This window comes from Syngnathus scovelli, chromosome 4 (genome assembly GCF_024217435.2).
Source record: "Syngnathus scovelli strain Florida chromosome 4, RoL_Ssco_1.2, whole genome shotgun sequence".
Taxonomy (NCBI): Eukaryota; Metazoa; Chordata; class Actinopteri; order Syngnathiformes; family Syngnathidae; genus Syngnathus; species Syngnathus scovelli.
Window position 1 is genome coordinate 9,704,929 of NC_090850.1, and position 23,150 is coordinate 9,728,078.

The following is a 23,150-nucleotide window of genomic DNA, read 5'->3' on the forward strand; positions in this document are numbered from 1 at the left end:
CTCAGGAACACTTTAGAAAGCCATTGTCAGTTAACACAGTTAAACTCTTCCATGCAAAGCGAAAGCCATATGGGAAGTTCTCTGACGTTTTAGGCCAACCTGCTGCTCACGCGTCAGAGCATTTTTGATGATAAAGGGGGAGTGTTTTAGTGACTATGGCATAAGTAACTTGCACATCTGTTAAGGCACCATAGATGCTAAAACGTACAAATGGATTTTGGAGCAACGTATGCTCTTTTTTGCGGACGTCCCAGTTTATTTCAGTAAGACAATGTCATGCCACAATCTGTATGTGTTACAACACCGTGGTTTTGAAGTGAAAGTAGGGCTGTGCAATACGGACAAAATTCCATATCTCGTAATTTTTGCCAGATATCTCTAACAACGTGGTAACAATATTATTCTGGGTTCACTTAAAACTAAGCTTTTTTTTTTTTAAAGAAAAATCTAAATATTACCGTATTTTCCGGACTATAAGTCGCTCCGGAGTATAAATCGCACCAGCCATAAAATGCCCCAAAAAGTGAAAAAAAACATATATAAGTCGCTCCGGAGTATAAGTCGCATTTTGGGGGCAATTTATTCGACAAAATCCCACACCAAAAACAGTCATGAACGAGCAACAACAGGCTAAACGATAGCAACAACAGGCTAAACGATAGGTATGTTAACGTGACAAACACAAACAAAGAGCTGAGAACGGGCCTGACGTAACATAGAGTGATTAAGGACAACTATTACATGAATAACATGTTTATAAAACCATCAGTGTCACTCCAATTCATTAAATAGCAACAACAGGCTAAACGATAGGTATGCTAACGTGACAAACTCAAACAAAGAGCTGAGAACGGGCCTGACGTAACATATAGAGTGATTAAGGACAACTATTACATGAATAACATGTTTATAAAACCATCGGTGTCACTCCAATTCATTAAATAGCAACAACAGGCTAAACGATAGGTATGCTAACGTGACAAACACAAACAAAGAGCTGAGAACGGGCCTGACGTAACATATAGAGTGATTAAGGACAACTATTACATGAATAACATGTTTATAAAACCATCGGTGTCACTCCAATTCATTAAATAGCAACAACAGGCTAAACGATAGGTATGCTAACGTGACAAACACAAACAAAGAGCTGAGAACGGGCCTGACGTAACATATAGAGTGATTAAGGACAACTATTACATGAATAACATGTTTATAAAACCATCGGTGTCACTCCAATTCATTAAATCCATCGATCGTTCTTTGTCAACAATGGGTGCGCACGGCTGAGGGCGCTTGCGCTTCAAAATATTCCACAGGCTCATATAACGATAGATAAACTATATTTTAAATAACTATAATACAAGCCAATAATATTATCAAACCATCCGTGCACTTTAATTCCATTAAATCCATCGATCAAATTCCTCGTCCTTTGTCAACATCGCCGCGCGTGCGCCCTGACGTCAGCCTCGTCTTTATTCCACAGATCTACTATATAACTATATTGTAGCGTTAACAAAGTACAAGGATAGACGTAGGTTTGGTAAACGGCTCTTTATTAAACAAAACAAACTTCCAAGCGTGTGGCGGCGTGGACTTCCAGACTGACCGGGCGTGCGTAATGGCCATGTCCGAGCCCCGCGCACCGTTCGCGGACAGCCACTCGGCCGATCGTCGGCCCCCGACTCAGTAGAGACCGGGCGTGCGTAAAAGCCATAATAGTTTTTCAAACCTTCTATGTCACTCCAAATCCTTAATTCCTTCAAACTCTTTGTCCTCCGTGTCACTTAGAAATGATCACCGCTAATGATGCCGGTAGTCCTTGTGTGGGCACGTTTGTATGTAAACAACCGGCGCGCCGCGCTACTGACGTCACTTGAAATAGTAATCCATTGGTACATCACGGTTCTCCAAACTTTCTTTCTGCTGCTCGATTACTGTTTTCAGCTGCATATTTTACAACTTGAAGTTTGTAACCTGCAAAATATGAGTTTCTTTTTGGTGCCATTTTTCTTAAGCCCACCCAGTTGATGAGTCACGGCCAACGGTAAAATTTAGAGCGCCCTCATCCAGTTTCGTCTGAAAATATAATTTTTTTTGGTTGTTTTATCAAAGTCAAAGTCTGCTTTATCGTCGATATATTTTTTTTATATACTAAGACACACAAAGAGATTGAAATTACATTTCCTCTATCCCTCGGTGAGATAGTACACATATTGTCAGGAATGAGTTGAGCCAGGGCGACCAAATGCAGCTTGAACCAGGATTTATTGCAGGGAAAAGGAGTTGGAAGGGAGGCAGGTGGGGAACCGACGACACAGACGGGAGGAAGACTCACGGCCAGCAAAACAGACAGACTGACCGACATGAAGTCCCCTTGGACAAGATTAAAATTCTGACCGTGAGCCTTCAGACAGACCGAGGGAAAACCAGATGACACGAACAGGAACACTGGGCACGAACAGGAATGGACACCACAGTAGACACCGACAGGGAGAAACACACGGGCAGGGCTTAAATACACAGGGTAACAAGAGGAAGCAGGTGACAGACATTACGGTAACGAAAGGGGTGTGGCTGAGCGAAGTGGCACGGGCGTGACAGTACCCCCCCCACAAGGGACGGCTCCCGACGTTCCAAAAAAGAAAAAAAACCCAAGACTGTCCAACATGGGCCGGGAGGAAATGGGGAGGTGGCCGCACGTCACACACCGCCGAAGGCCGACTGGGTGACGGCCGCTGGATCCACGCCGCCGGAACTGGTGGCGGCCGCAGCATCCGCGCCGTCGGTACTGGATCGGGGGGCGGCCGTGTGTCATGCGCCGTTGAAGCCGACTGGGTGACGGCCGCTGGATCTGCGCCGCCGGAACTGGTGGCGGCCACAGCATCCGCGCCGTCGGGACTGGATCGGGGGGCGGCCGTGCGTCATGCACCGTTGAAGGCCGACGGTGACAGCCGCTGGATCCGCGCCGCCGGAACAAGTGGCGGCCGCTGGATTCGCGCCGTCGGATCTGTTTTTGGGGGGGGGCAACCGTGCATCTTGCGTCGCTTGAACTCATCTCCTTGGCGACCATGCAGCAGTTGCGGGAGCCGGCAAAGGGTTGGTCCAAGCGCTGGTCGCTGTGATGGTCGGTGTCTTCTGTCAGGAATGAGTTGAGCCAGGGCGACCAAATGCAGCTTGAACCAGGATTTATTGCAGGGAAAAGGAGTTGGAAGGGAGGCAGGTGGGGAACCGACGACACAGACGGGAGGAAGACTCACGGCCAGCAAAACAGACAGACTGACCGACATGAAGTCCCCTTGGACAAGATTAAAATTCTGACCGTGAGCCTTCAGACAGACCGAGGGAAAACCAGATGACACGAACAGGAACACTGGGCACGAACAGGAATGGACACCACAGTAGACACCGACAGGGAGAAACACACGGGCAGGGCTTAAATACACAGGGTAACAAGAGGAAGCAGGTGACAGACATTACGGTAACGAAAGGGGTGTGGCTGAGCGAAGTGGCACGGGCGTGACACATATGCATACAAGCAACACAAAAAAAACCAAGAAGGCACTAACAATGAATAAATAAGAGTATTGAATAAATGATAAATAAACAAATAATAATAAATAATAATAATAAATATAAGAGGAGCAAAAATGGAGCAAGTGTACATACAGCAGACAGTGGACTTGGATATGGTGCTTTAAAGTGTTAATTGCTTTATTTGATGTTTTCTCTATTTTTTATGTTTTGAATATGTTCAAGATAAAGAAATGAAAGCATGTGAAGTGATCAACTATACTAAAAATAACATGGGAAGTGGTCAACTATACTTGTAAGTGATGTCTTAATGATCAAGTAAAAATTTGTGAAAAAAAACCATATATAAGTCGCTCCTGAGTATAAGTCGCCCCCCCATCCAAACTATGAAAAAAACCGCGACTTATAGTCCGGAAATTACGGTAATCCAAAAGGCAACTGCCCTTACTAACAGCCATCAACATGAACAAAATCGACATTAATAAATCTACCTTACCTACAATGTTATGATACAACACAAGTGTTTGTTGTGTTTGCGTGATGTTAACTACATTGTGTGTTTTTCTGTTCATGCATTTGGCTTGATGAATTGCGTACGTAGATTTCGTCCTAAAGTCAGCCTGCACAGGGCACAATGCTTCTAAACCCGACGTGGATTGGGGCAAAAACAGTTAGCCGCTCATCCAATGATTAAAAAAAAAAACTTTTCCCAGATTACTGTTTATTTATCAATTATTTTGGTGTATTTGGCATTTTAAGTAATTAAAAACAACTAAACTGCAGATAAGGAATATCGAACAAGAAGGATTAATAGTCATCGATTTCCAACGTAAAAGCAGACGTTTGCAAATGTCCTATTTTGATTAAAAACAAAAGATGAATCAGCCTAGAGAAATCTGAGAATTATTTATTTTGAAAGTCTGAAATTTGATTTGGAGTTGGACAATATATCTAAACAATGGCTCTATACCAGGGGTCACCAACCTTTCTTAAACCGAGAGCTACTTCCTGGGTACTGATTAAGGCAAAGGGCTACCAGTTTGACACGCACTTCTGAAATAGCAAATTTGCTCAATTTGGCTTTCACTATGTGTTATTATTGTCATTTCCAGTTCATATGTAAGTGTGATTTTAACAAGAATAGCAAAAATACAGTCAAACCTTGGTTTTTGACCACAATCCGTTCCAGAAGGTGGTTCGAGAAGCGAATCGGTCGAATTCCGAATCTATTTTTCCCATTACAAATAATGGGAATTTTTTTTATCCCTTTCAAGACAAAACACCCCGCCTTTTTTAAGCATTATTTTTCATTTGCGCATATTTGTCCGATCGCGCAACTGCAGCTCACCGCCGAACGTGCAACCGTAGCGCGTCGCCCACCGCGCAACTGCACCACGCTGGTCGCATTATTGTGACAGAGCCGTCGCTGTAATTTAGAAAATATTTTTAAAGTCCTGATGTACTTTCAAAAATGTAAGTGTACCTCAGTGCGCAGGGAGCTTAATTAGGCCCGATCGCCCAACTGCAGCGCACCGCCGAACGCGCAACAGTAGCACGTCGCTGACCGTGCAACTGCACCGCGCTGGTCGCATTATTGCGACAGAGCCGTCGCTAAAATTTAAAAAATATTTTTAAAGTCCTGATGTACTTTCCAAAATGTAAGTGGACCTCAGTGCGCAGGGAGATTAATTTGGTTCGATCGCGCAATCGCAGTGCGCCGGGCGCTCACTGTCGCATTGCTTTAAGAGCGTCTTTGTGTTTAAGGATGACTTTACTGCTCCCACTTGCTTTCTTTGGAGGCATGATTAGGGGTTAATACAATCGTCAAAGTAACGAAAATACAATAACAACAGTCAGTCGGCATCCGGGCCGCGAGGTCGGGTTTTCTCGGGTCCTCCCGGCTCATCTCGCGAGGTTCGACCTCCGAATTTTGTTCGACAACTGAAGCTAAAAAATCTTGAATTTTTTGTTTGAAATCCGATTTGTTCGAGAACCAGGACGTTCGAAAACCGAGGTTTGACTGTAAAATAAATAGATGCATCTCACTGACAAGTGCCGCGATTTGAGCTAATTTTAGAACAATCCTGCGGGCGACTCATGCGGTCCTCACGGGCGACCTGGTGCCCGCGGGCACCGTGTTGGTGACCCCTGCTCTATACAACTACTTGATTATTAAAATACAAGGTGATGAATTTTACAATCAATTTGTTAATTATTTTTGACACAGGTATTGTGAGAGGAATATGAGAGTTACCAAATCAACTTCAATACACAATTTTTAGACATTTTTCAAGTCGGTGTACATGACAGGTTATTGAAGGAGTGTCCTCATCCTAAAGTGAGAGTTACTTCCAGTAGTTTCTCTGGTTAACATGTCTCATGCAGTCTAAAAATAGCCACCATACCCTGTAGGCTGCCAACCTTAAAGCTGCCCAAATAACATGTAGGATGACAAAATGACATCACTGAATGGACGGTCTTGAAGCTCAGAATTATGTTTAGCCTTTTTATGAAGCCGGTTTGTTGGGTAGCTTGCATGTATCTGATTTCAGCTTTTATGTACATATATCTTTATGTTCCATTATTAACATGCTTGGCAGCACTGTTGTGTCTTAACATTCTTTGTATGGGGTCAAATGACTTGTATCCCCCCCAAACTAGTTTCTGCTTTGGAGGTGTTTACTCATTGAGGTGGGGAGGGACCCTCCAGTTCTCCCCCAAGAACCGGCCTCCCGGGGCCATCCTCACTGCTTTTAATACTCATATGGGTGTTGAGGTGACAGCCATGCTGTCGCCTTGGCAGATAGCTTGGGGTTAGTGTATAAACAGATTCATGTGACTTGATGTGTTATGGACTGAGGTCAGTTTACACAGTGCGGGTGTTTTTCTGAGCAGCCAATGGTCACTTTGCTGCTTTGGGTTAAGTCACTGCAGAGAGTCGCAAATCTTAATTCTCCAATGTGGTGATTAAAGACATGTTGTGCATTTGATCTCATTATACTTTTGCAATCTCCCATAATCGTTTTGGAATCCTTATCAAGAGATTATACAAAGTGTGCACGCATTGAACGTGACAGCTCTTAGGTAGTTTTCCTTGCTGCCATGGTTTCATCACATATTTTTTTCTCTTCCTCCTAGGTTTCATCTGGCTGCAACACGAGGACACTTGGACTGTCTCAATCTCATCTTGTCACACGGTGCTGATATCACTGCAACTGATGCCACTGGTGAGTCACCAGTAAAAAAATGAAGCTTCATGAACCAGTTGTATTTTTTTTACTTCTCGATATGGCACTGTTGTTTTCAATAAAGGGGTTCAAGAAATGGCAAGTCAGTATATACTTTTGTCCTCTAATGGAATGAAAAAATACAACTGGCTGATGAAGCAAATTTCAAGATTCATTTTGCATCACTACTACCTTACTTCCATACAGTGTTGCTCCACGGATGAATGGCAACAGCTAAATAATTTTACTTGACTTGAGGGTCTCATTCTTATTTTTCTCAATATTACTGATCATGCAACCTCGAATTATTAAGGGGGAATGTCTGCTCGTATTTTGTAACTGAATTTGCTTTTAAACACAGTATAACTGCTTGGAAAAAGCTTTTGTGAATAGACTACCGTAATTGCCGGACTATTAGCCGCACAGGATTATAAACCGCACCAGCTAAAATTCAGGGAGATTTCAGTTTTTTTCTTACATAAGCCGCACCGGTCTATAAGCCGCACGTGCACACGAGTTTTTTACAAAGAAAGACAGTTTTTAACGTTTTAATAACATACTTGAACATGTCTTTCTAAACATTGCCTGTAACGCAGCAGTAGTACCGCAGCAACGGGGAAGTGTGCATGCGAGTTATTAGCAAAGAAAGACTGGACACAGAAAGTTTTTTTAAAGCTTTAATAACATACCTTAACATTTCTTTCCAAACACTGCCTGCGACGCGGCAGTAATACCGCAGCAACACGGAAGTAACACAGCAAAGTCACTGAGATGCGGCGGTAACACAGCAGCAATACGGTAGCACAGCACTAACAGGGCTGGTTAAAAAAAACATACCAGCAAAAGTAAAAAAAGAGCCGTCTTCATCTTCCTCCTGTGCACTGAAACCATCGAAGTCTTCCTCCTTAGTGTCCGATTGGAATAGCGTTAGATATCCTTCGCCTCACACTTTCTCAGTCTCTCTTTCGTCGTCGGTTTTATGCATTTCTTCGAGTGTGAAAAGGGTCTGTTCATGCTAATCTTATTCATGCACGAAGCGCTAAATTACATTAAACTAGCGAGCGACACGTATAGCTTAAAAGCGGCATCATATGCATTTCTTTTGTCCCCCATAATGACGGTTTGTGTATAAAAGCTCCTGTCTTTGTGTGAATGCGGGTGTGTGCGTGATGCGCGAAATGTAAACACAAACTAGCACGTCTTCTTCAGCGCATTATCTCTTCTTCGTCTGTCTCGCTCTTGCTTCCTGCTAGAGCGCCCCCTGGAGACCGGAGGCTGTAAAAATCCATACGTACGCTCCAGAGTAGACACAAGATAATGTCATCAACATTGACTGCCTTTGGCTTAAAACCGGCATCATATGCATTTCTATTGTCCCCCATGATGACGGTTTGTGTATAAAGGCTTCCTTTCAGTAATGTCCGTCTTGATCGCGTTCTGCGTGATGCGCGAAATGTAAACACAAACTAGCACGTCTTCTTCGGCGCATTATCTCTTCTTCGCCTGTCTCGCTCTTGCTTCCTGCTAGAGCGCCCCTGGAGGCCGGAGGCCGTAAAAATCCACAAGTACGCCGCGCCGCCGTTTAAGGTTCAAAGTAACCTTCTGAATAAAATGCATTAAAAGTTCACATTCATTACAACTTGTTTTTGGTGAGCAAAATGTCAGAAGAATTGAATTTAAATGCTGATTGATTGGGTTTTAATACAATGCAGATGGTGCAAACAGCGCCACTGCTTTGTGTAATCTCTGAGTGACATGGCAGAGTAAGAGAAAGGGTTTAGAGCACAGGTGTCAAACTCAAGGCCCGGGGTCATTCTATGTGGCCTGCAAAGACAAATTGTGCATCAAATTCATGTGTCATTACTAGAATTGCAAATTGTCTTCACTTTTAATAATATCTTTTTTTTAAATATTTGACCAGTTTTTACTCGTCTGATTTGAAAACGAGTTATTTGTCAGTTTGTTTTGTAGCTTTTACTGTATATAATAGTGTTAAGAGTAAAAGTGATCAAGTCATCACAAAAATCACGAAAAAAATCTTATATAAACCGCACCTAACTATAAGCCGCAGGGTCCAAAATTTTGGAAAAAAGTCGCGTCTTATAGTCCGGAAATTACGGTACTTCAATTTCGAAACAGTTCCTGATGCTGGTTTTTTTTTCCTATTTGTGATTTGACTCTGTAGGTAAAAACGCTCTTCATCTGGCTTCAAGAAATGGCCATTCGCTGTGTGTGCAAAAACTCCTGCAGGTAGAGTGATTTTAGTGTTATTTTAAGGCTCTCATTTGTATAATGTGTTGGGAAAGGAATGTTTTTCTTGGTCAGTGTCTAGACACTTAACTGGGTACACTTGCACAATCTAATACAATCCATCACAGCCTTAAGGTCTTGAATGACGCTGCCCAGAGGTATTGCTAAAATACAGTTCATTGTGTGCAATGCAGTGCAATTACAAAGCTTTCATAAGTCAACCACTAACTAAGCATATAAATACGTAAATAAGTACCCTTCAAAAAAACACCCAAGAATGCATTTTAGTTTTGTAATGAAGTTGATGCAACTTTTGCATTGGATTGATCACTTTTTGCAGATGTATGGCAGAGCTTGTTGTGGCTGCTGATGTCATTTGTGTTTTTTTTTTGCATTTTATAATGTGTATTATTGATGGTGAGACCTTCCAGTCAGAGCATTTTTCCTTTCAACTTATTTGAATAATTCATGCAAAAATAAACTGGCAGTTGTAGCCGCTGCCTGCTGTATGCTGCAATATTGTTCCCTCACTGAAATGGAGCCCCCACCTCCTAAATGTCCCTTTTCCTCATGGCTAGTGATTTAAGAGGGCATGTCTGTTGATTTCCAAAGTGCCCTGCTGCCCATTCTGGGTGCCGTCATCGTTCCAGACATAGCCGCACGATCTCAGTCTCAACTGCCACAGTCTAACTTCGTCATCGTCTTTTAGGATATCCCCCTTAGATGCTCTAAAATCAACTCCCCCAGCAAACCTGCTAACCCCCACCACCTACCCTGAATGGTCATTTGAGCATGATGCTCAACTTTGGCCTTTGTTGCCAGAGAGAAGTGGATTTTTATAGTGCGTATGGGTCCGTATTGACTGGCAAACTACCCAGCAACATCAGGCCTCCTTCTGATCTGATGGCTGTCATAGCAGGTCCTCTTCACTGGAGTGGAACACTATGTCTTGTTGTGACTAAATCTGTTGGCTGAAATGTCTAGTGCATAGTATCGCAGCTCCACTTGCCCTAACTTGACATGCTTGATGCCTCACATTTCACTGCCACCCACCCAAAATAGAACCTTTGGCACATTTTCTGCTACAGCGACTACAATGGAATGCATTTACAATGTTAGTAGTATGGAAGCTTTTATGTGTTTGTTTTTGTGACTGCGTGTTTTCGCCCATGGTACATTAAGAGAGACAGAAGTGGTAAGGAGGAGCCTTTTCTGCGGTATTGTTTATGTCCCTATCATGGTTCTGTGTGACACGAAATAAATAGGCTGAAATTTCACACTGAGTTGGTAAATTTGATCATATATCAGTATTCATTCTTTTTCATGAGATGGTGGCAATAATTTACATTTATTTGACGTTTGCATGTTTTACGTAGTTCTCTCACTGTTGAAACATCCCATCGCAAAATCTCATGTTGGTGGTGATTGTTCATTAGTTGAAAAAAAAAAAAACAGTAGAGCTGCTGTTTGAAAATACACTAATGCATACTGTCGAGTTTCAGTTGTGATGGCAGTAATTCATTTGTTCATGGCTCTCATTCATTCTGCTACAGTAAAAAAAAAAATGGCCAATAGTTGTTGAAGAGATGCTAGTCTGCTTCCTGACCACTGTGGTACGTGCTCTTGAGCAAGGCACTAACCCATCCACCTCAAGAGTTGCTGCCCTATTTGCATGGCCTTTCAGTCTGACAACTCTGCGTGCATGAATTCGGGTTCTCTGTGAAGGTGTCAAATTAATTTCCTCTTGAGAGTTTATCAATAATATCATAAATTCACTTTAATCAAAGGAAAATTTCAATGTTACACTGTGAACCTGTACAAGATGGTCATTAATGTCACTTGACCACAGTTTTTAAGTGAAAGATGAAATACTACTGTGGTAATTTGTTATCAGCTCTTGTAAGCTTGTGTTTTACTCTTATAGCATAACTGTCCAGTTGGGAATGTGGACCTTCAAGGAAGAACAGCTCTGCATGATGCTGGTAAGAATATTCAATTCTAGTGGATAATAATAAGTTGTTCAGAACAAAACATATCACAATCGTAACTTAGCAAAAGGTAAGGAATCATCATGATAAGGAATGCATATTTGTTGAACGTTTTAGCTAATAGCAATTGATGTACAGTGTGTGTTAGTCGTTTTGAAATGACTGACTGGATGGTTATTTTGTTCTCTCCACAGTCATGGCAGGCTGCTCATCCAGTGTGAAACTTCTCTGCGACAGTGGCGCTTGTGTCAATGCCAGTGATTTTGTAAGAATCCAAATTTCATTTGACACCAAACATCAGGGCCGCCCACACATTTTCAGCTACTTATGAAATGACCAAGTCCAAAGGAGCTACGTACTAGTTGGTTGGTCGGTCTGGTCCATCAGTTAAAGAATATTTACAATTCTTTCTGGCTGGCATAACAAAATATTCGTTATAATACGAATGAGATCAAACATACATATGGAATACAAAGAAACAGTATAACATTAAGAACATACAGAAATCTTAATTCTATCTTCAAATTCTATCTTGTCTCTTGAAATACCACACTCAAATTGATGAGCATTTGTGTTTCAAAGTGAAAGACTGTTGTTGCTACACATTAATGGAACACTTCCTGGGCATGCATGTGTAAATATGGCATGTCTGTCATTCATCTCTTTTTTAGGATGGCAGGACTCCTCTGGTGCTTGCAACCCAAATGTGTCATCCACGCATCTGTCAACTCCTTGTCGAACGAGGGGCTGATATCGCTGTGCGAGACAAACAAAAAAAGTAGGAATCAATGTTGCTTGCATGAATAGACATTTTTTTTTTTTTACTGACGTAGTGAAATATTGCTAAAATGTTGATCATATTTTCTAGTCATTTTTTGTGCCATAAGAATTTCAAATTATGATGAGCAAAAGGGTTAGGTTAATTAATACTAGCTTATTGTCAATTGTTTGATTTTATGCATATTTTGTAATTAAATTGCTTGTTATATTGAGTTAGTTGTTGCTGAAGCCCTTTTTTTTTTCTCCTCATCAACTTTAGAACAGCACTCATTCTGGGTTGTGAGTATAGCTGCAAAGACGCAGTGGAGGTGTTGTTGAAGAGTGGTGCTGATGTGAAGGACGTGGATAGCTTGGGTCATGATGCGTTCCACTACGCTCGCCTCAGCAAGAATCCAGAGCTTGTTACTTTGGTCAAAGGTTACCTCGAGAGAGCCAGTAAAGGTGAGAATGTGTGAGTTATTGGAGCTCTGCAGAAGCACAGCATTGATGTCTATCAAGACATAACGATGTGAAAACAAACACCCCTGTTCAAATGTTGATCTATAATCAAATTTAATCTCTAAAAATGATTTTCTGATTCAAACATTCATTCATTTTTGTTACTTGGCCTTAACATTAGGTCATGGGCATAAAATAGACTTGCACACTAAAACAGTGGTCTAAATAGCTTTGTATATGAAGACAGTAAATGGTGATTGGGAAAATTGGAGTTTACTGTTGAAATTGTTTATATTAATGCAAGATAAAAGTTGGCATGTGAGTAAGAGTCATCTTGTTTCTCTTCTGGATCGTCATACCAATGTTGAAAAAATGTGATGCCATAACAGTGGTATGTTTTAATGTTTTGTGGTTGCAATGTTTTTCCTTTTGGCTTAACAGAAAGTAATTCTGAAATTTATTTCACCCTACAGGAAGAGAGGCAGCAAAAATAGAACAATGGAGGAGACAGGTAATGTGGCGTTAAAAAACAAACACATTTCACCCATAGTCAATGTTCCCTCTAAGATGCATGCATGCAAAAATCGCACACTATTCTCACCCTCTCAGTGCACAGATTAAAGTGCATTAAAAAAACTTCAAACCTGAGTTGTATTGGCGTTTTGTTTTTTTCCATATTCGCGTCGTACAAATTGTCTAAATGAATTTCTAAAAACACCATTTGACTGGCTCAATCCGGAGCTGAAATGTAGTTAATCTTTTTTTTAATCTTATACTCATGTTGTTATTGATAAGCAACAATATACGATTAAAAAATGCTTTTTAGTTAGTCCAATTCATGAAAAAAAAGTGGCATTGAATTTATTCTCAAAAAGTATGTCTCATTTGATGAGTCATACAAATCTCCAATCCAACGATATACTCTATTGTTATATATTTGAATTTTTTGTAGGAACATTATAATTATGTAGTTTACCAGTCGCATGCAAAATTCGAGGGAACGTTGCTAGTGATAGATGCCTAACAGAGAGCACTCAGACATTTCAAAAGCTCTTCAAGGCTTTTTTTTGCTTGCAGGCTACAAGTATTCCTATTATGATCACATGCAATAGTCTCCAACTATTTTCAATTTGAAGCTAACTTGGTGTGCATTTTTGCTGCTTGAGTGTAGATTGTTACAGGAATGTTGCTGTTTTAAAAATAGTAATAATCATAACTGTCCTTTCCTCAGCAGTCAGTGACAGACACCATGGAGGCTAACAAAAAGGATCATATTATACATGTAAGCACAATCTTTTTTCATGTTAACAGATTCTGCAGCCAATCAATATATTGTATCTGATGTTAGTCTTGTCATTTTTCTTTAAATTTTGAGCCACTGATATTTGATTTGGTTTAAGTTGTCACAAATGATTTTATTACTGGTTTTATATATCAGGACCTGGAGAGGCTGAATGAGTCCCTGCAGGAAAGTCTCAGGAAGTCACAATTGGAGCAGAGGGCCTTGTTTGATAAGGTCAACCTGTTACAACAACAGCTCACACAGGTAAATGCTTGTCGTAACATGTACACATTGCTTGCGTAGGACAGACACAGAAAAACAAAAATAAAGTGCGTGGATGAATTAATGTACAGTACTAAGTTCAAACTCACTGAAGTTGTACTGTTGAGTGAGACAAAAATGCAATTGAACAATTTGGAAATCCTTTTCTTTTAATTGCAATAAGCACTTGGGAACTAAGGATACTAATTTTGCTAGTTTGCTTTGGTTCTTATGTGTCCTTGTTACAGAACATCAGGATGCACAAAAAGTACAGAAACAATCTGTTAGATATGCATTCAGAAGCAGAGCCGTCGAATCCAGTGCAAAAAGTAAAAACTCTGCCACATTTTGGCTTTAGCTACATCTGCTTAACCGAGGCAGGTTTTTTTTTTTTTTTCTGAACCTGGATTTGACACTTCTGTTCAAAAGTTTAGAGAGTAAAGTAAAGTTCATTGGGAAAGGTTACAGTGCATTTTAGGTTCATGCTTTACTTTCACCCAGAATCTGAATATCCTTAACATTTCATCTATATTTATTTTGTATGAAGAAACACAGCCGCATTTTCCAGGCTTCAATCAGGATATAAAATTGTTTTGCGGCAATGTTTTCATCATGTCTTGCTGTGGTAGTAAGAAAATTACAGTTTAGTTATTTAGAACATAACTTCTAACTTTGAATTGACATATTTTGATAGAGCAGCCCTTCATTGGCTCTGTCTAATTTTTTTTGTATTTATAGGAAAAGAAGACAGTAGAAGACACTCACAAAGAGGTACAGTGTAAAATAAAAAAATCCATTTGTGTATCCGGGATTTTGTTTAACATGTTGAAACATGTCCTGCAAAACTGGGATAGGGTACTCTTTTTATGATTGTTGGTATTTTTCTTTTTTTGAAGAGTTTTTTCATGCACATTGATAGTTAAAAAGATATTTTCTTAACAAATGTCCTGCATGCTTCTATGTTCATTGAACACGTGACTCGAGAATGTGGGTAGAGACCTCGCGTGTTTGACACAAGCACTGTGGACCAACACAAAACAAATAGGACTAACCTCTTTCGATTGAGGAAAAATCCAGTGCCGCATCATCGGAATCAAGCCAGCGGCTACAGCGATTGTTCGTACTATGCATTATGGAAACCTGCCACCAGCGGGGCGATTGCAAACCAGCAAAACCCAAAATGACATGGACATCAATTCTTTGTAAATGTCCATTTGACCAGTGTCCCTTAAAAACCAGTGCAGAACATCTAATAGTACCCATTAAAGCACCGAGATGACCATAATGAAGTATGATGTAATCCTAATTTTGTTCTCCCTTTGAGAATTGTTTGAAAAACACAGGCTTCTAAAAGGACAATTAAGATTTGTTTTTGTTAAACTTATTTGTTCTTTTTTTGTTTTTGTTTTTTTTCATTGTATCACAAGGAGCAATTAAAGGCGTTACTTAGTGCCAACGAACCAGAAGGGTCACGAGGCTTGGAGACTGTCAAGGTCCAGCTCAAAAGCACCATGGTCTGTGAATGTATACAGATCATTTGATATTTCCTGATAGGAAACTGTTGGAGTGCATTTCCCTCAGTTGTTCTTTTATTGTGTGATGTTTTTTTTTTTTTTTTATATATATATATATATATATATATATATATATATATATATATATATATATGTAAGTGTTGTTCACTTACTCCAAATGTATTGTTTTTGCAGGGGGATTACTCTGGACAGTCAGTGATCAAAGGTTTGACTTACTCGTCTTTCATGAAAATATAGCTATACAAACAAAAACACATGAAATGTACATCACTTAATTGATATTAACTTGCTTGAAATTGTGTTAATTAATTTTTGGACTGTCCTTTAGGAAAAGAGAACATTTTGGTCAAGCAAGCTTATAGCCTGGATTTGGATCAGGTAAACTAAGTTACTTACAATTGATACATATGTGGGTTGTCAATTTGTCTCACATGCATCTTTCACTTCTCCTGGCAGAAAGTCCAGAATCCAGCAATGTCACGTTCACTGTGTAGACCACTAGAGAAAGGTCTTTCTGGTGAGCGCGATCTTCTCCGACATGAGCTTGAGATGCTAAAAAGGAAACAGCAAACAACCGAAGAGGAAAGGATGCGACTTCACACGGCTCTGAGCCGAAAAAATCGAGAGTACCAAGAACTCGTTCAGAACACAGAGCTCATCAAGAGACAAGGTGACCAGCAAGTCAAAGAACTCGAGGATGCCTTGGGGGACGTCCAGAAGAGGATGCTTGATTCGGAATGCAAGGTTAAGCAGCTGCAGGCCCATGTGGTTGCAGTGAAGGAACACTTGGGAGGCCAGGCCACAGAAGAGCTTCGTGCTCAGCTTCAGGATGTCAAAACCAAGTATGAAGGCGCTTCGGCTGAAGTGGGTCGTGTTCGTAATCGTCTTAAACAGAGTGAGAAGGCATTGGAGGAGTACAAGAACAGTGAAAGCCAGCTGGCAACTGAAGCCGAACGGTTAAACGAACAGCTCGGAGTTGTGACTGCAGAGAGAGATGAACTTTCAGAAACTGTCCTCGCCATGGAGACCCAGTTGAAGGGAGCTCAATCCAAGCAGAGCAACATGGTGCCGGCCGAGAAATTTGACAACATGAAAAACCTACTGACCAATGCAGTAGATGAAAAGGAACGGCAACTTGCTGAGCTGAGAGACGACTATGATCGTGTCCTCGAGGAGGTCGCGGAGCTCCATCGGAAGTTGGATCATCCGACCCAGGGAGGAGCGGGGGCGGTGCCCACTGAGGAGCAACAAAGGATTCAGGCTGCCCTGGAAGAGCAGAATATCTCGCTGAAAAGAAAGCTACATGATGTAACTGCAAAAAGCCAGGCACTTATTCACGAGATGGAGGAGAGTGAGGAAGAGCGGGAGATACTGCAAGAGAAGCTGGAGGAGCTGAATTGCAGGCTTGAGGTGGACTTCATCCCGATGAAGGAACACGATGAAGCTCGCATGAGGATGGCATCCGCTGTGGAGGAGCTGGAGGACAAACTTGTGGAAGCCAGTGAACGTTTTGGCAAAGCAGAGGCACAAGTCCAACTGCTTCACACCGAGAGGTTGATGCTCCAGGAGAATATTAACAATCTGCAAAGTACCAATGAGAAACGGGAGAGTGAAATAGAAGCCCTGAAGACTCACAATGCCGAACTGATGAGAAAATTTGAACGATTACAGACGAGCTGCGACGACAGAGACAAGCAGTGTGAACAGCTGACAGCGCAGAGCTGGACTTTGAAACAGAGCCTCGAGGGAGACTATGTGCCGAGACAACAGCATGAGCAACTGAGGATAGAACTAACCGCTACTCTAGAGAGTGTCAAGGCTGAGAATTTAAGTTTGGAGTCCGCATGTAAAGAATTTAGAGAGGAATTAAAGAATGTGAAAGAAGGAAACGGCAAGTTACAGGAAAAGTTGGAAAAGGTTCTGTTAGAGATGAAAAACGACTACGTGAGCGTGAAGGATCACAGAAATATCACAGAAAAGCTGGGTGATGCTGTTGTACAGGCAGAGAATAGAGCAAGCCAACTGTCAGACACACACGTGCTGGCCCAGGAGGACAATGTGAAGCTGACGGAAGAATTGCAAGCTCAAAAGAAAGAACTCGACACACTCATGGAGGCTATTCAGTCCAAGTTTGTCCCACTGGCAGCCGTTGAGGACAAAGAAAACTCGTACAACACTCAAATCAAGGAGTTGAAGGCCAAACTGTTGGAAATGGAGGAGAAATATAACAGAGAGAAGTCTGAAAGAGAGAATAACAAATTGGAGAAAGACAAACTGAAAGTTGAGATTGAATCTGTTCAACAAAAACTTGACACTGCTCTTGTCACCGGTGAGAAGCGCAAGGGATACGAGGTAGAGTTCAAGGGTCGCTACGAGGCCGTGTCTCTCAAGTTAACCAGTCTGGAAGAAAAGCACAATGAGGTAAATCGTCAAAAGGCTGAGCTTGAAGACCAGAATGCCCTGTGCAACACTCAAATCCAGAATCTTCAGGACCGTCTCAAATCGGAGCTGACACGAATCGCAACCTATGACACTGAGCTGAAGGCCCTTCACGACGCCATGCAGCATGCCCAAGCCGATTGCAAGAAAGCACGAGAGGCTCAGCAGGTGGAGGCCCAGAAGGTTTGCGCTCTGCAGAAGGAAGTTCAGGAACTCCACAGAGAACAGGCTTCTCTGTTGCAGGAGCACAGCAAGGCCAATGAAGCCCTGGCGACTGAAGTCTCGACGCTTCGAATAGCGCTCCGAGAAGAGGAGGAGAACAGCGGCCAGAGGGCCGAGGACGTTTCAGCCCTACAATCTGAACTTCTTCAAGCCACTCAAGCTCTCGAAGAGCTTCGCTTCAAAGAAGGTCATATGACCCAAATGAAGAAAGAGAAACAGCATTTTGAGGAGGAAGCTACCAACTTGACCAACAAGCTGTTGAGTTTAACAGAAGAATGTAAAGCGGTCCACCGGGAGGCAACTCAAGCAAGGGAGGGCGAAAGCAAGGCCAGAAGGGAGATGGATGCTGTTCGTGAGAAGGGACAGGCCATCGAACGAGAAATTAGGGAGCTGAAGGAACGATATGATGAGTCACTCAGCACCATTGGCGATCTTCAGAGACGGATTCAGACATCATCTCAGCTGACTGAAGCCAAAGACAAGAAGGTAACAGTTGAATCAAGGATCAGAGCGTGTTATTTCCTCCATCTTTTAAATTGTCCTTAAGTTGTCTTGTCCTTCTGTTGTGTGGTTGCGTAATGAATCCATTGTCTTAATGCTTCTGCTTGGCTCAGATCACAGAGTTGCTGATGGACGTGGAGCGGCTGAAGCAAGCACTGAATGGTTTGTCCCAGCTGGCGTACACGAGCAACACCCCTAACAAAAGGCAAATGCAGCTCATCGACACCCTCCAAGCCCAGATCAAGAACCTACAGCAACAGCTGGCTGTGAGTCAATGAGCAAAACACACAAGACATGGCATGTACTTGACTCATCGACAGATAGTAACTTGTGTGCTTCATTGTTGACTTAGCGTTAAAGCCCAATGAATGTTATTGACGGAAGTGTGGAAGCTGTCAAGGTGGAGTAAACAGTTTTTGCCGTACGTTCAGACGTACTTGTTCAAATGCACTTGGAGCTAAATGCTACAAACGTAGCTTTTTTCTCGTAAAGTCATACGGAATTGACTTGTGCATATGCAAGTAGAAAAGCTATTATGTTTTAAGCACTTGGCCCACATTATACCAATATGTTCAAAAATGGCTCCATTGCTTGATTCTCACTCTGCATTCCCCCATATGGGCAAAATGCTGTTTGTAGAAATTAGCTCCAAGTGCGTTTGAACAAATTAGCGAGTATATTTGAACATATTTGCCAGTAAAAAAAAAATCTCTACATTGGCAGCCAATGCTTCTGTAATTATCGAACAAATGTTTGGCTGAAGTTTATATTGGGTGATGTAGCCGTTGAAGCAGTACTAATTTTGTGTTTTGTCTCTGTTCATTTAGGATGCTGAGAGACAACACCGAGAGGTGGTTTCCATATATCGAACACACCTCCTCAGTGCAGCGCAGGTTAGTTGTCACGAAATATAATATACTTCATTAAACATTTGATATGGTGACAAACCAAAACAATATGTATAAGTGTAGAAAATGCTTTTAGTCAAAATTGCCTAGTTGGGGTCATGGGTTAGTTGCACCCGATACTAGCTGACTGGAGGCAGGCAGATTACACCCCGGTCTCATTGCCAGTCAATTGCAGTGGGCATATAGACAAACCAGCATTCAAACGAATGTCATTCATTCATTCATTCATTCATTCATTCATTCATTCATTCATTCATTCATTCATTCATTCATTCATTCATTCATTCATTCATTCATTCATTCATCTGTCATACAACATTGTGGTTTGTATCAGTTTCTAAAAGTGAGGTAAGGTCCTGTTTGCACAGCTCACACTCCTTGCATGCCTGCATGTGTAACCTGGTTCTCTGTTCTCTGTGCAAAACAAATATACAGCAGAGTAGCGTGAATTTCCCCTTGAAAGATTATCTTGTGTAACACACAAATAAGTCAGGTGTAAAATATGTCGCACGCACAGCAAGCCTAATGATGCAACTCAAATCGTAATCTGACACATAGATTCTTACCCTGATTTTCTATTCTGGCAGAACCAGTTTCCATTTAGTTCTAAATGCATTTTTCCATGAACGGTGAAAACTGTTGGATTCTTGAGGATGGGATATGTTCAAGTTTATAATGCAAGATGTTGGGGAAAGGAGTGGTAACGGGAAAACAATAATTCTTACACCCTTCCCACCCAAAAAAAAACCTGATGAAAATAATTGCATAAAGCCAATGGTTCCAATTCACAATTTATGATTACACAATGTAGAAAGGTAGTTGTACAGAATTCTTGTGTAAGTGTATTTTTTATCTTTGTAGGGCCACATGGACGAGGACGTCCAAGCTGCCTTGCTACAGATCATCCGCATGAGACAAGAGTTTGTGTGTTAAAGCTTTCCTCAGCATAATGTTATGCTCCCGCCTGCAGACTCAAATTCACCATTCTCACACTTCCACGACACCGCCATGTTTCACACTGCATTATGTCACACGGATGATAGCTCTTCAAATGGACTGTTATTGAATCCCATTTCATGTCAAGTATAGCTATTGGTACATTGGCTCCCAAGTAAACCTGATTGTGATTTGATCAGATGGCAAAAGGGTGTGGTTACATATTGTGTTATTCAGGAGATACAACAATATCACGACTGAAAATCTCAAGTCTCAGCGCCAAATCCAGATACTGTTTTAGTACCAAGGCTGACATGTAGAGACGGCATGATGCCACAGGGCGTCTAGAATGGAAGCTAGGCTAACTTGGCGTAATTGATAATCATGGTTGCAGTCTCTTCTAGTCGTTTTTGTTGTGGCAGATGACCTCGGCAACATGTTCGAAAAACAAGCAATTGCTTCTGTATAAGATTCCACTGCTGGACAACATCGGTGCCATTGAAATCTTAAACAGATTTGGGATTGTTGGCCCTGCCCATTGTTATCCTGACCATTGTTTGTCAGTCAATTGAACTTTTACTCCCCACCACCACCCCCCACCCCAAAAAGTCTTGAAATTTAGCCTGATTCTTTTTACAAGCATACCCCACTTTATAGTAGTGTACAATAGTAGTAGTGTACAGGACTAGTTAAAGATGGCCTCCATGAAAATAAACTAAAAGTGATGTCATTTTATAGATTTTTAGTGTTAACGCCACAAACACACTGATCACTTCCACATTCCCATACTTAGCCCTCAGATAGGTTGTTTGCTGTGTGCTCTCAGCTGACGGATTCAAAGTACAACATTGCAAGTACAAATATATTCAAATTGTATAATAGGTACAGATTGAATCGTCTTCTCACAATATCTGCTTGTTTTTTTTCTGTGACCAGCAGTGCTGAAGAGAAGCCTCAGTGACATAATGTTGTGTACAAATAATTGTGGTTTTGCAATTAATGTTAAAGTGTGGTGAAATCCTACATTTCCACGGTTTTGTACCCATTAAATACAATATTTGAAAACAAATTTTGTTCCCTGTTACCAGGGCTTTTCCAGCGTAACACCACCAAAGACGTCATCTAACCCTGAAAATGGCTCACCATTATTGTAGAGGGTCTCATCTGGCAATTATAGTGGTTCGTTGTTGTGGATAATGTTGGATTTGAGTCCGGTATGTGTGTGTTTGTGTGTGTGTGTGTGTGTGTGTGTGTGTGTGTGTGTGTGTGTATGTGTGTGTGAGTGTGTGTATGAGAAATGGGTTCTCTTGCTGTGTAGTTATTGCGGTGGCTGCCAGGGATGAGAATTTTCCACGGATCCGCGGATTTCCGTGGGTTTTTTTCCATTGAAAGTGTCATTTTCGTGAATTGTGTAAATCCATTGAGAATTTTTTTTTTATATATATATGGGGTGGTTATATGGAAGCGGCCGGCCAGCTGGCCGGGCAACGTTAGCCTCGGCGACTCGCGAGCATTCGGCATCTTTTGGCATATATCTCAAGGCAAAAAAGAAAAAAATATATATATAAAGTAGCCGAGGGTCTGGGGGGGCCGATGATGTATAGAACCCCGGTCGGCTCCCCCAGAACCCTGGTGGGCCCCCCAGAACCCCGGTCGGCCCCCCAGACCCCCGGCCACTTTTCAGTGTTTTTTCACAATTGCCATTCTCATCCCTGGGCTGATCATCTCCTTGTTGAAACCTGAGTGCCCTCTAGCGGTCAGACTTGGCAGGCCAAGTTAATAAAATGTTAACTTCAGTGTGTGGGAGGTGGACACACTTTAGTCTTTGGGAGCTGCTTTTGTAAGAAACATTGAAAACTTGTCCATAAGAAAATGGAAATTGAAAACTCCGGCAGCTCCCCAGGACAACAGCTGTAGCGCCTTCCTCCCCCGAAGCGGCCGCGTGTGTCCCCTGAGGGTGTAGTGTTTTTTGTTTTTCTTGATTGAGCGAGTCTCTTGTGCCTTTTCACTGACTTTTTCAATGCTTTGTACTATTTTAATGACTGTACTAAAGTGTGACAGTTGCAACGTTCAGCAGGTCTGGAAGTAGAAAGGCACAACTCGGATGTTACTTACCGTATAGGATGATTTTCAAATAGAATCAAACAAAATCCATTAAGATATGGTTAGTTAACCTCCTAAAAATGTGTTATTTGAAGCACTCCTGTCTTTTCCTGTGATCCTAACCCTCTTAAACTCTGTTTTTATACTTTGGCCTGATTTCTTCAGATCTTTAGGATGGACTTTTAGTCCCTCAAACTTCAACCAAGACTATGTTAAAGCTGTTAATACAAATATTTGTGTTTGTGAGTCATTAAGACTATAATTAATAAAAGTGCCTAACATAGAAACTATGTTTGTGTTTGGTTTATTTTTTTATTGCCAGTTCCTCCGCACAGACAAGTTGCTCGCCAGAAGTTTTAATTTGAACAATTGCCCTTCAATAAATCCAGGTGGAAATTTCTATTCCATCCACCCATTTTCCATAGTCCATCCTATCCCAGCAGGGACGCGCGCACACACACACACACACACACACGCACACACACACACACACACACACACACACACACAGGTCCATGGGAAGGTAGTTTCATATGTTTTCACTTTAAATGTAATCAACCCAGGAATGAGAGTGAGTAGCTCTTTGGCACGCGGCACTAACTTTTTGCTCTTTCAACTTGTGTTTTTATTGATTTGTCTCCTGCATGCTCGCCGTCTCATCTCAAAGTTTATTTTCATCAAAATGCTCGCATACACGATGTTCCTTCTTCAATTGAGGTCAAAGCTATTCCAAACAAATTCCT

At 41.6% G+C, this 23,150-nt stretch overlaps 1 protein-coding gene across 6 annotated transcripts in view; it reads left to right on the top strand.

Annotated features, from left to right (window-relative positions):
* uacab (uveal autoantigen with coiled-coil domains and ankyrin repeats b) overlaps positions 1-22,697 on the top strand; it is a 35,927-nt gene extending 13,230 nt beyond the window's left edge. For 4 of the 6 annotated variants that reach the window (XM_049717698.1, XM_049717701.2, XM_049717702.2 and 1 more), the window contains 17 exons: positions 6,676-6,764; positions 8,950-9,014; positions 10,939-10,996; positions 11,197-11,267; positions 11,674-11,780; positions 12,042-12,223; positions 12,694-12,731; positions 13,452-13,502; positions 13,659-13,766; positions 14,502-14,534; positions 15,188-15,277; positions 15,473-15,503; positions 15,627-15,676; positions 15,755-18,445; positions 18,574-18,726; positions 19,288-19,353; positions 20,230-22,697. In XM_049717698.1, the coding sequence (XP_049573655.1) occupies positions 6,676-6,764; positions 8,950-9,014; positions 10,939-10,996; positions 11,197-11,267; positions 11,674-11,780; positions 12,042-12,223; positions 12,694-12,731; positions 13,452-13,502; positions 13,659-13,766; positions 14,502-14,534; positions 15,188-15,277; positions 15,473-15,503; positions 15,627-15,676; positions 15,755-18,445; positions 18,574-18,726; positions 19,288-19,353; positions 20,230-20,301 (3,955 nt within the window). In that variant the 3' untranslated portion in view covers positions 20,302-22,697. The remainder of the gene's footprint in view (positions 1-6,675; positions 6,765-8,949; positions 9,015-10,938; positions 10,997-11,196; positions 11,268-11,673; positions 11,781-12,041; positions 12,224-12,693; positions 12,732-13,451; positions 13,503-13,658; positions 13,767-14,501; positions 14,535-15,187; positions 15,278-15,472; positions 15,504-15,626; positions 15,677-15,754; positions 18,446-18,573; positions 18,727-19,287; positions 19,354-20,229) is intronic. The other 2 variants (XM_049717699.1, XM_049717703.1) reach the window with 2 other exon arrangements.
* The last annotated feature ends 453 nt before the right edge of the window (positions 22,698-23,150 follow it).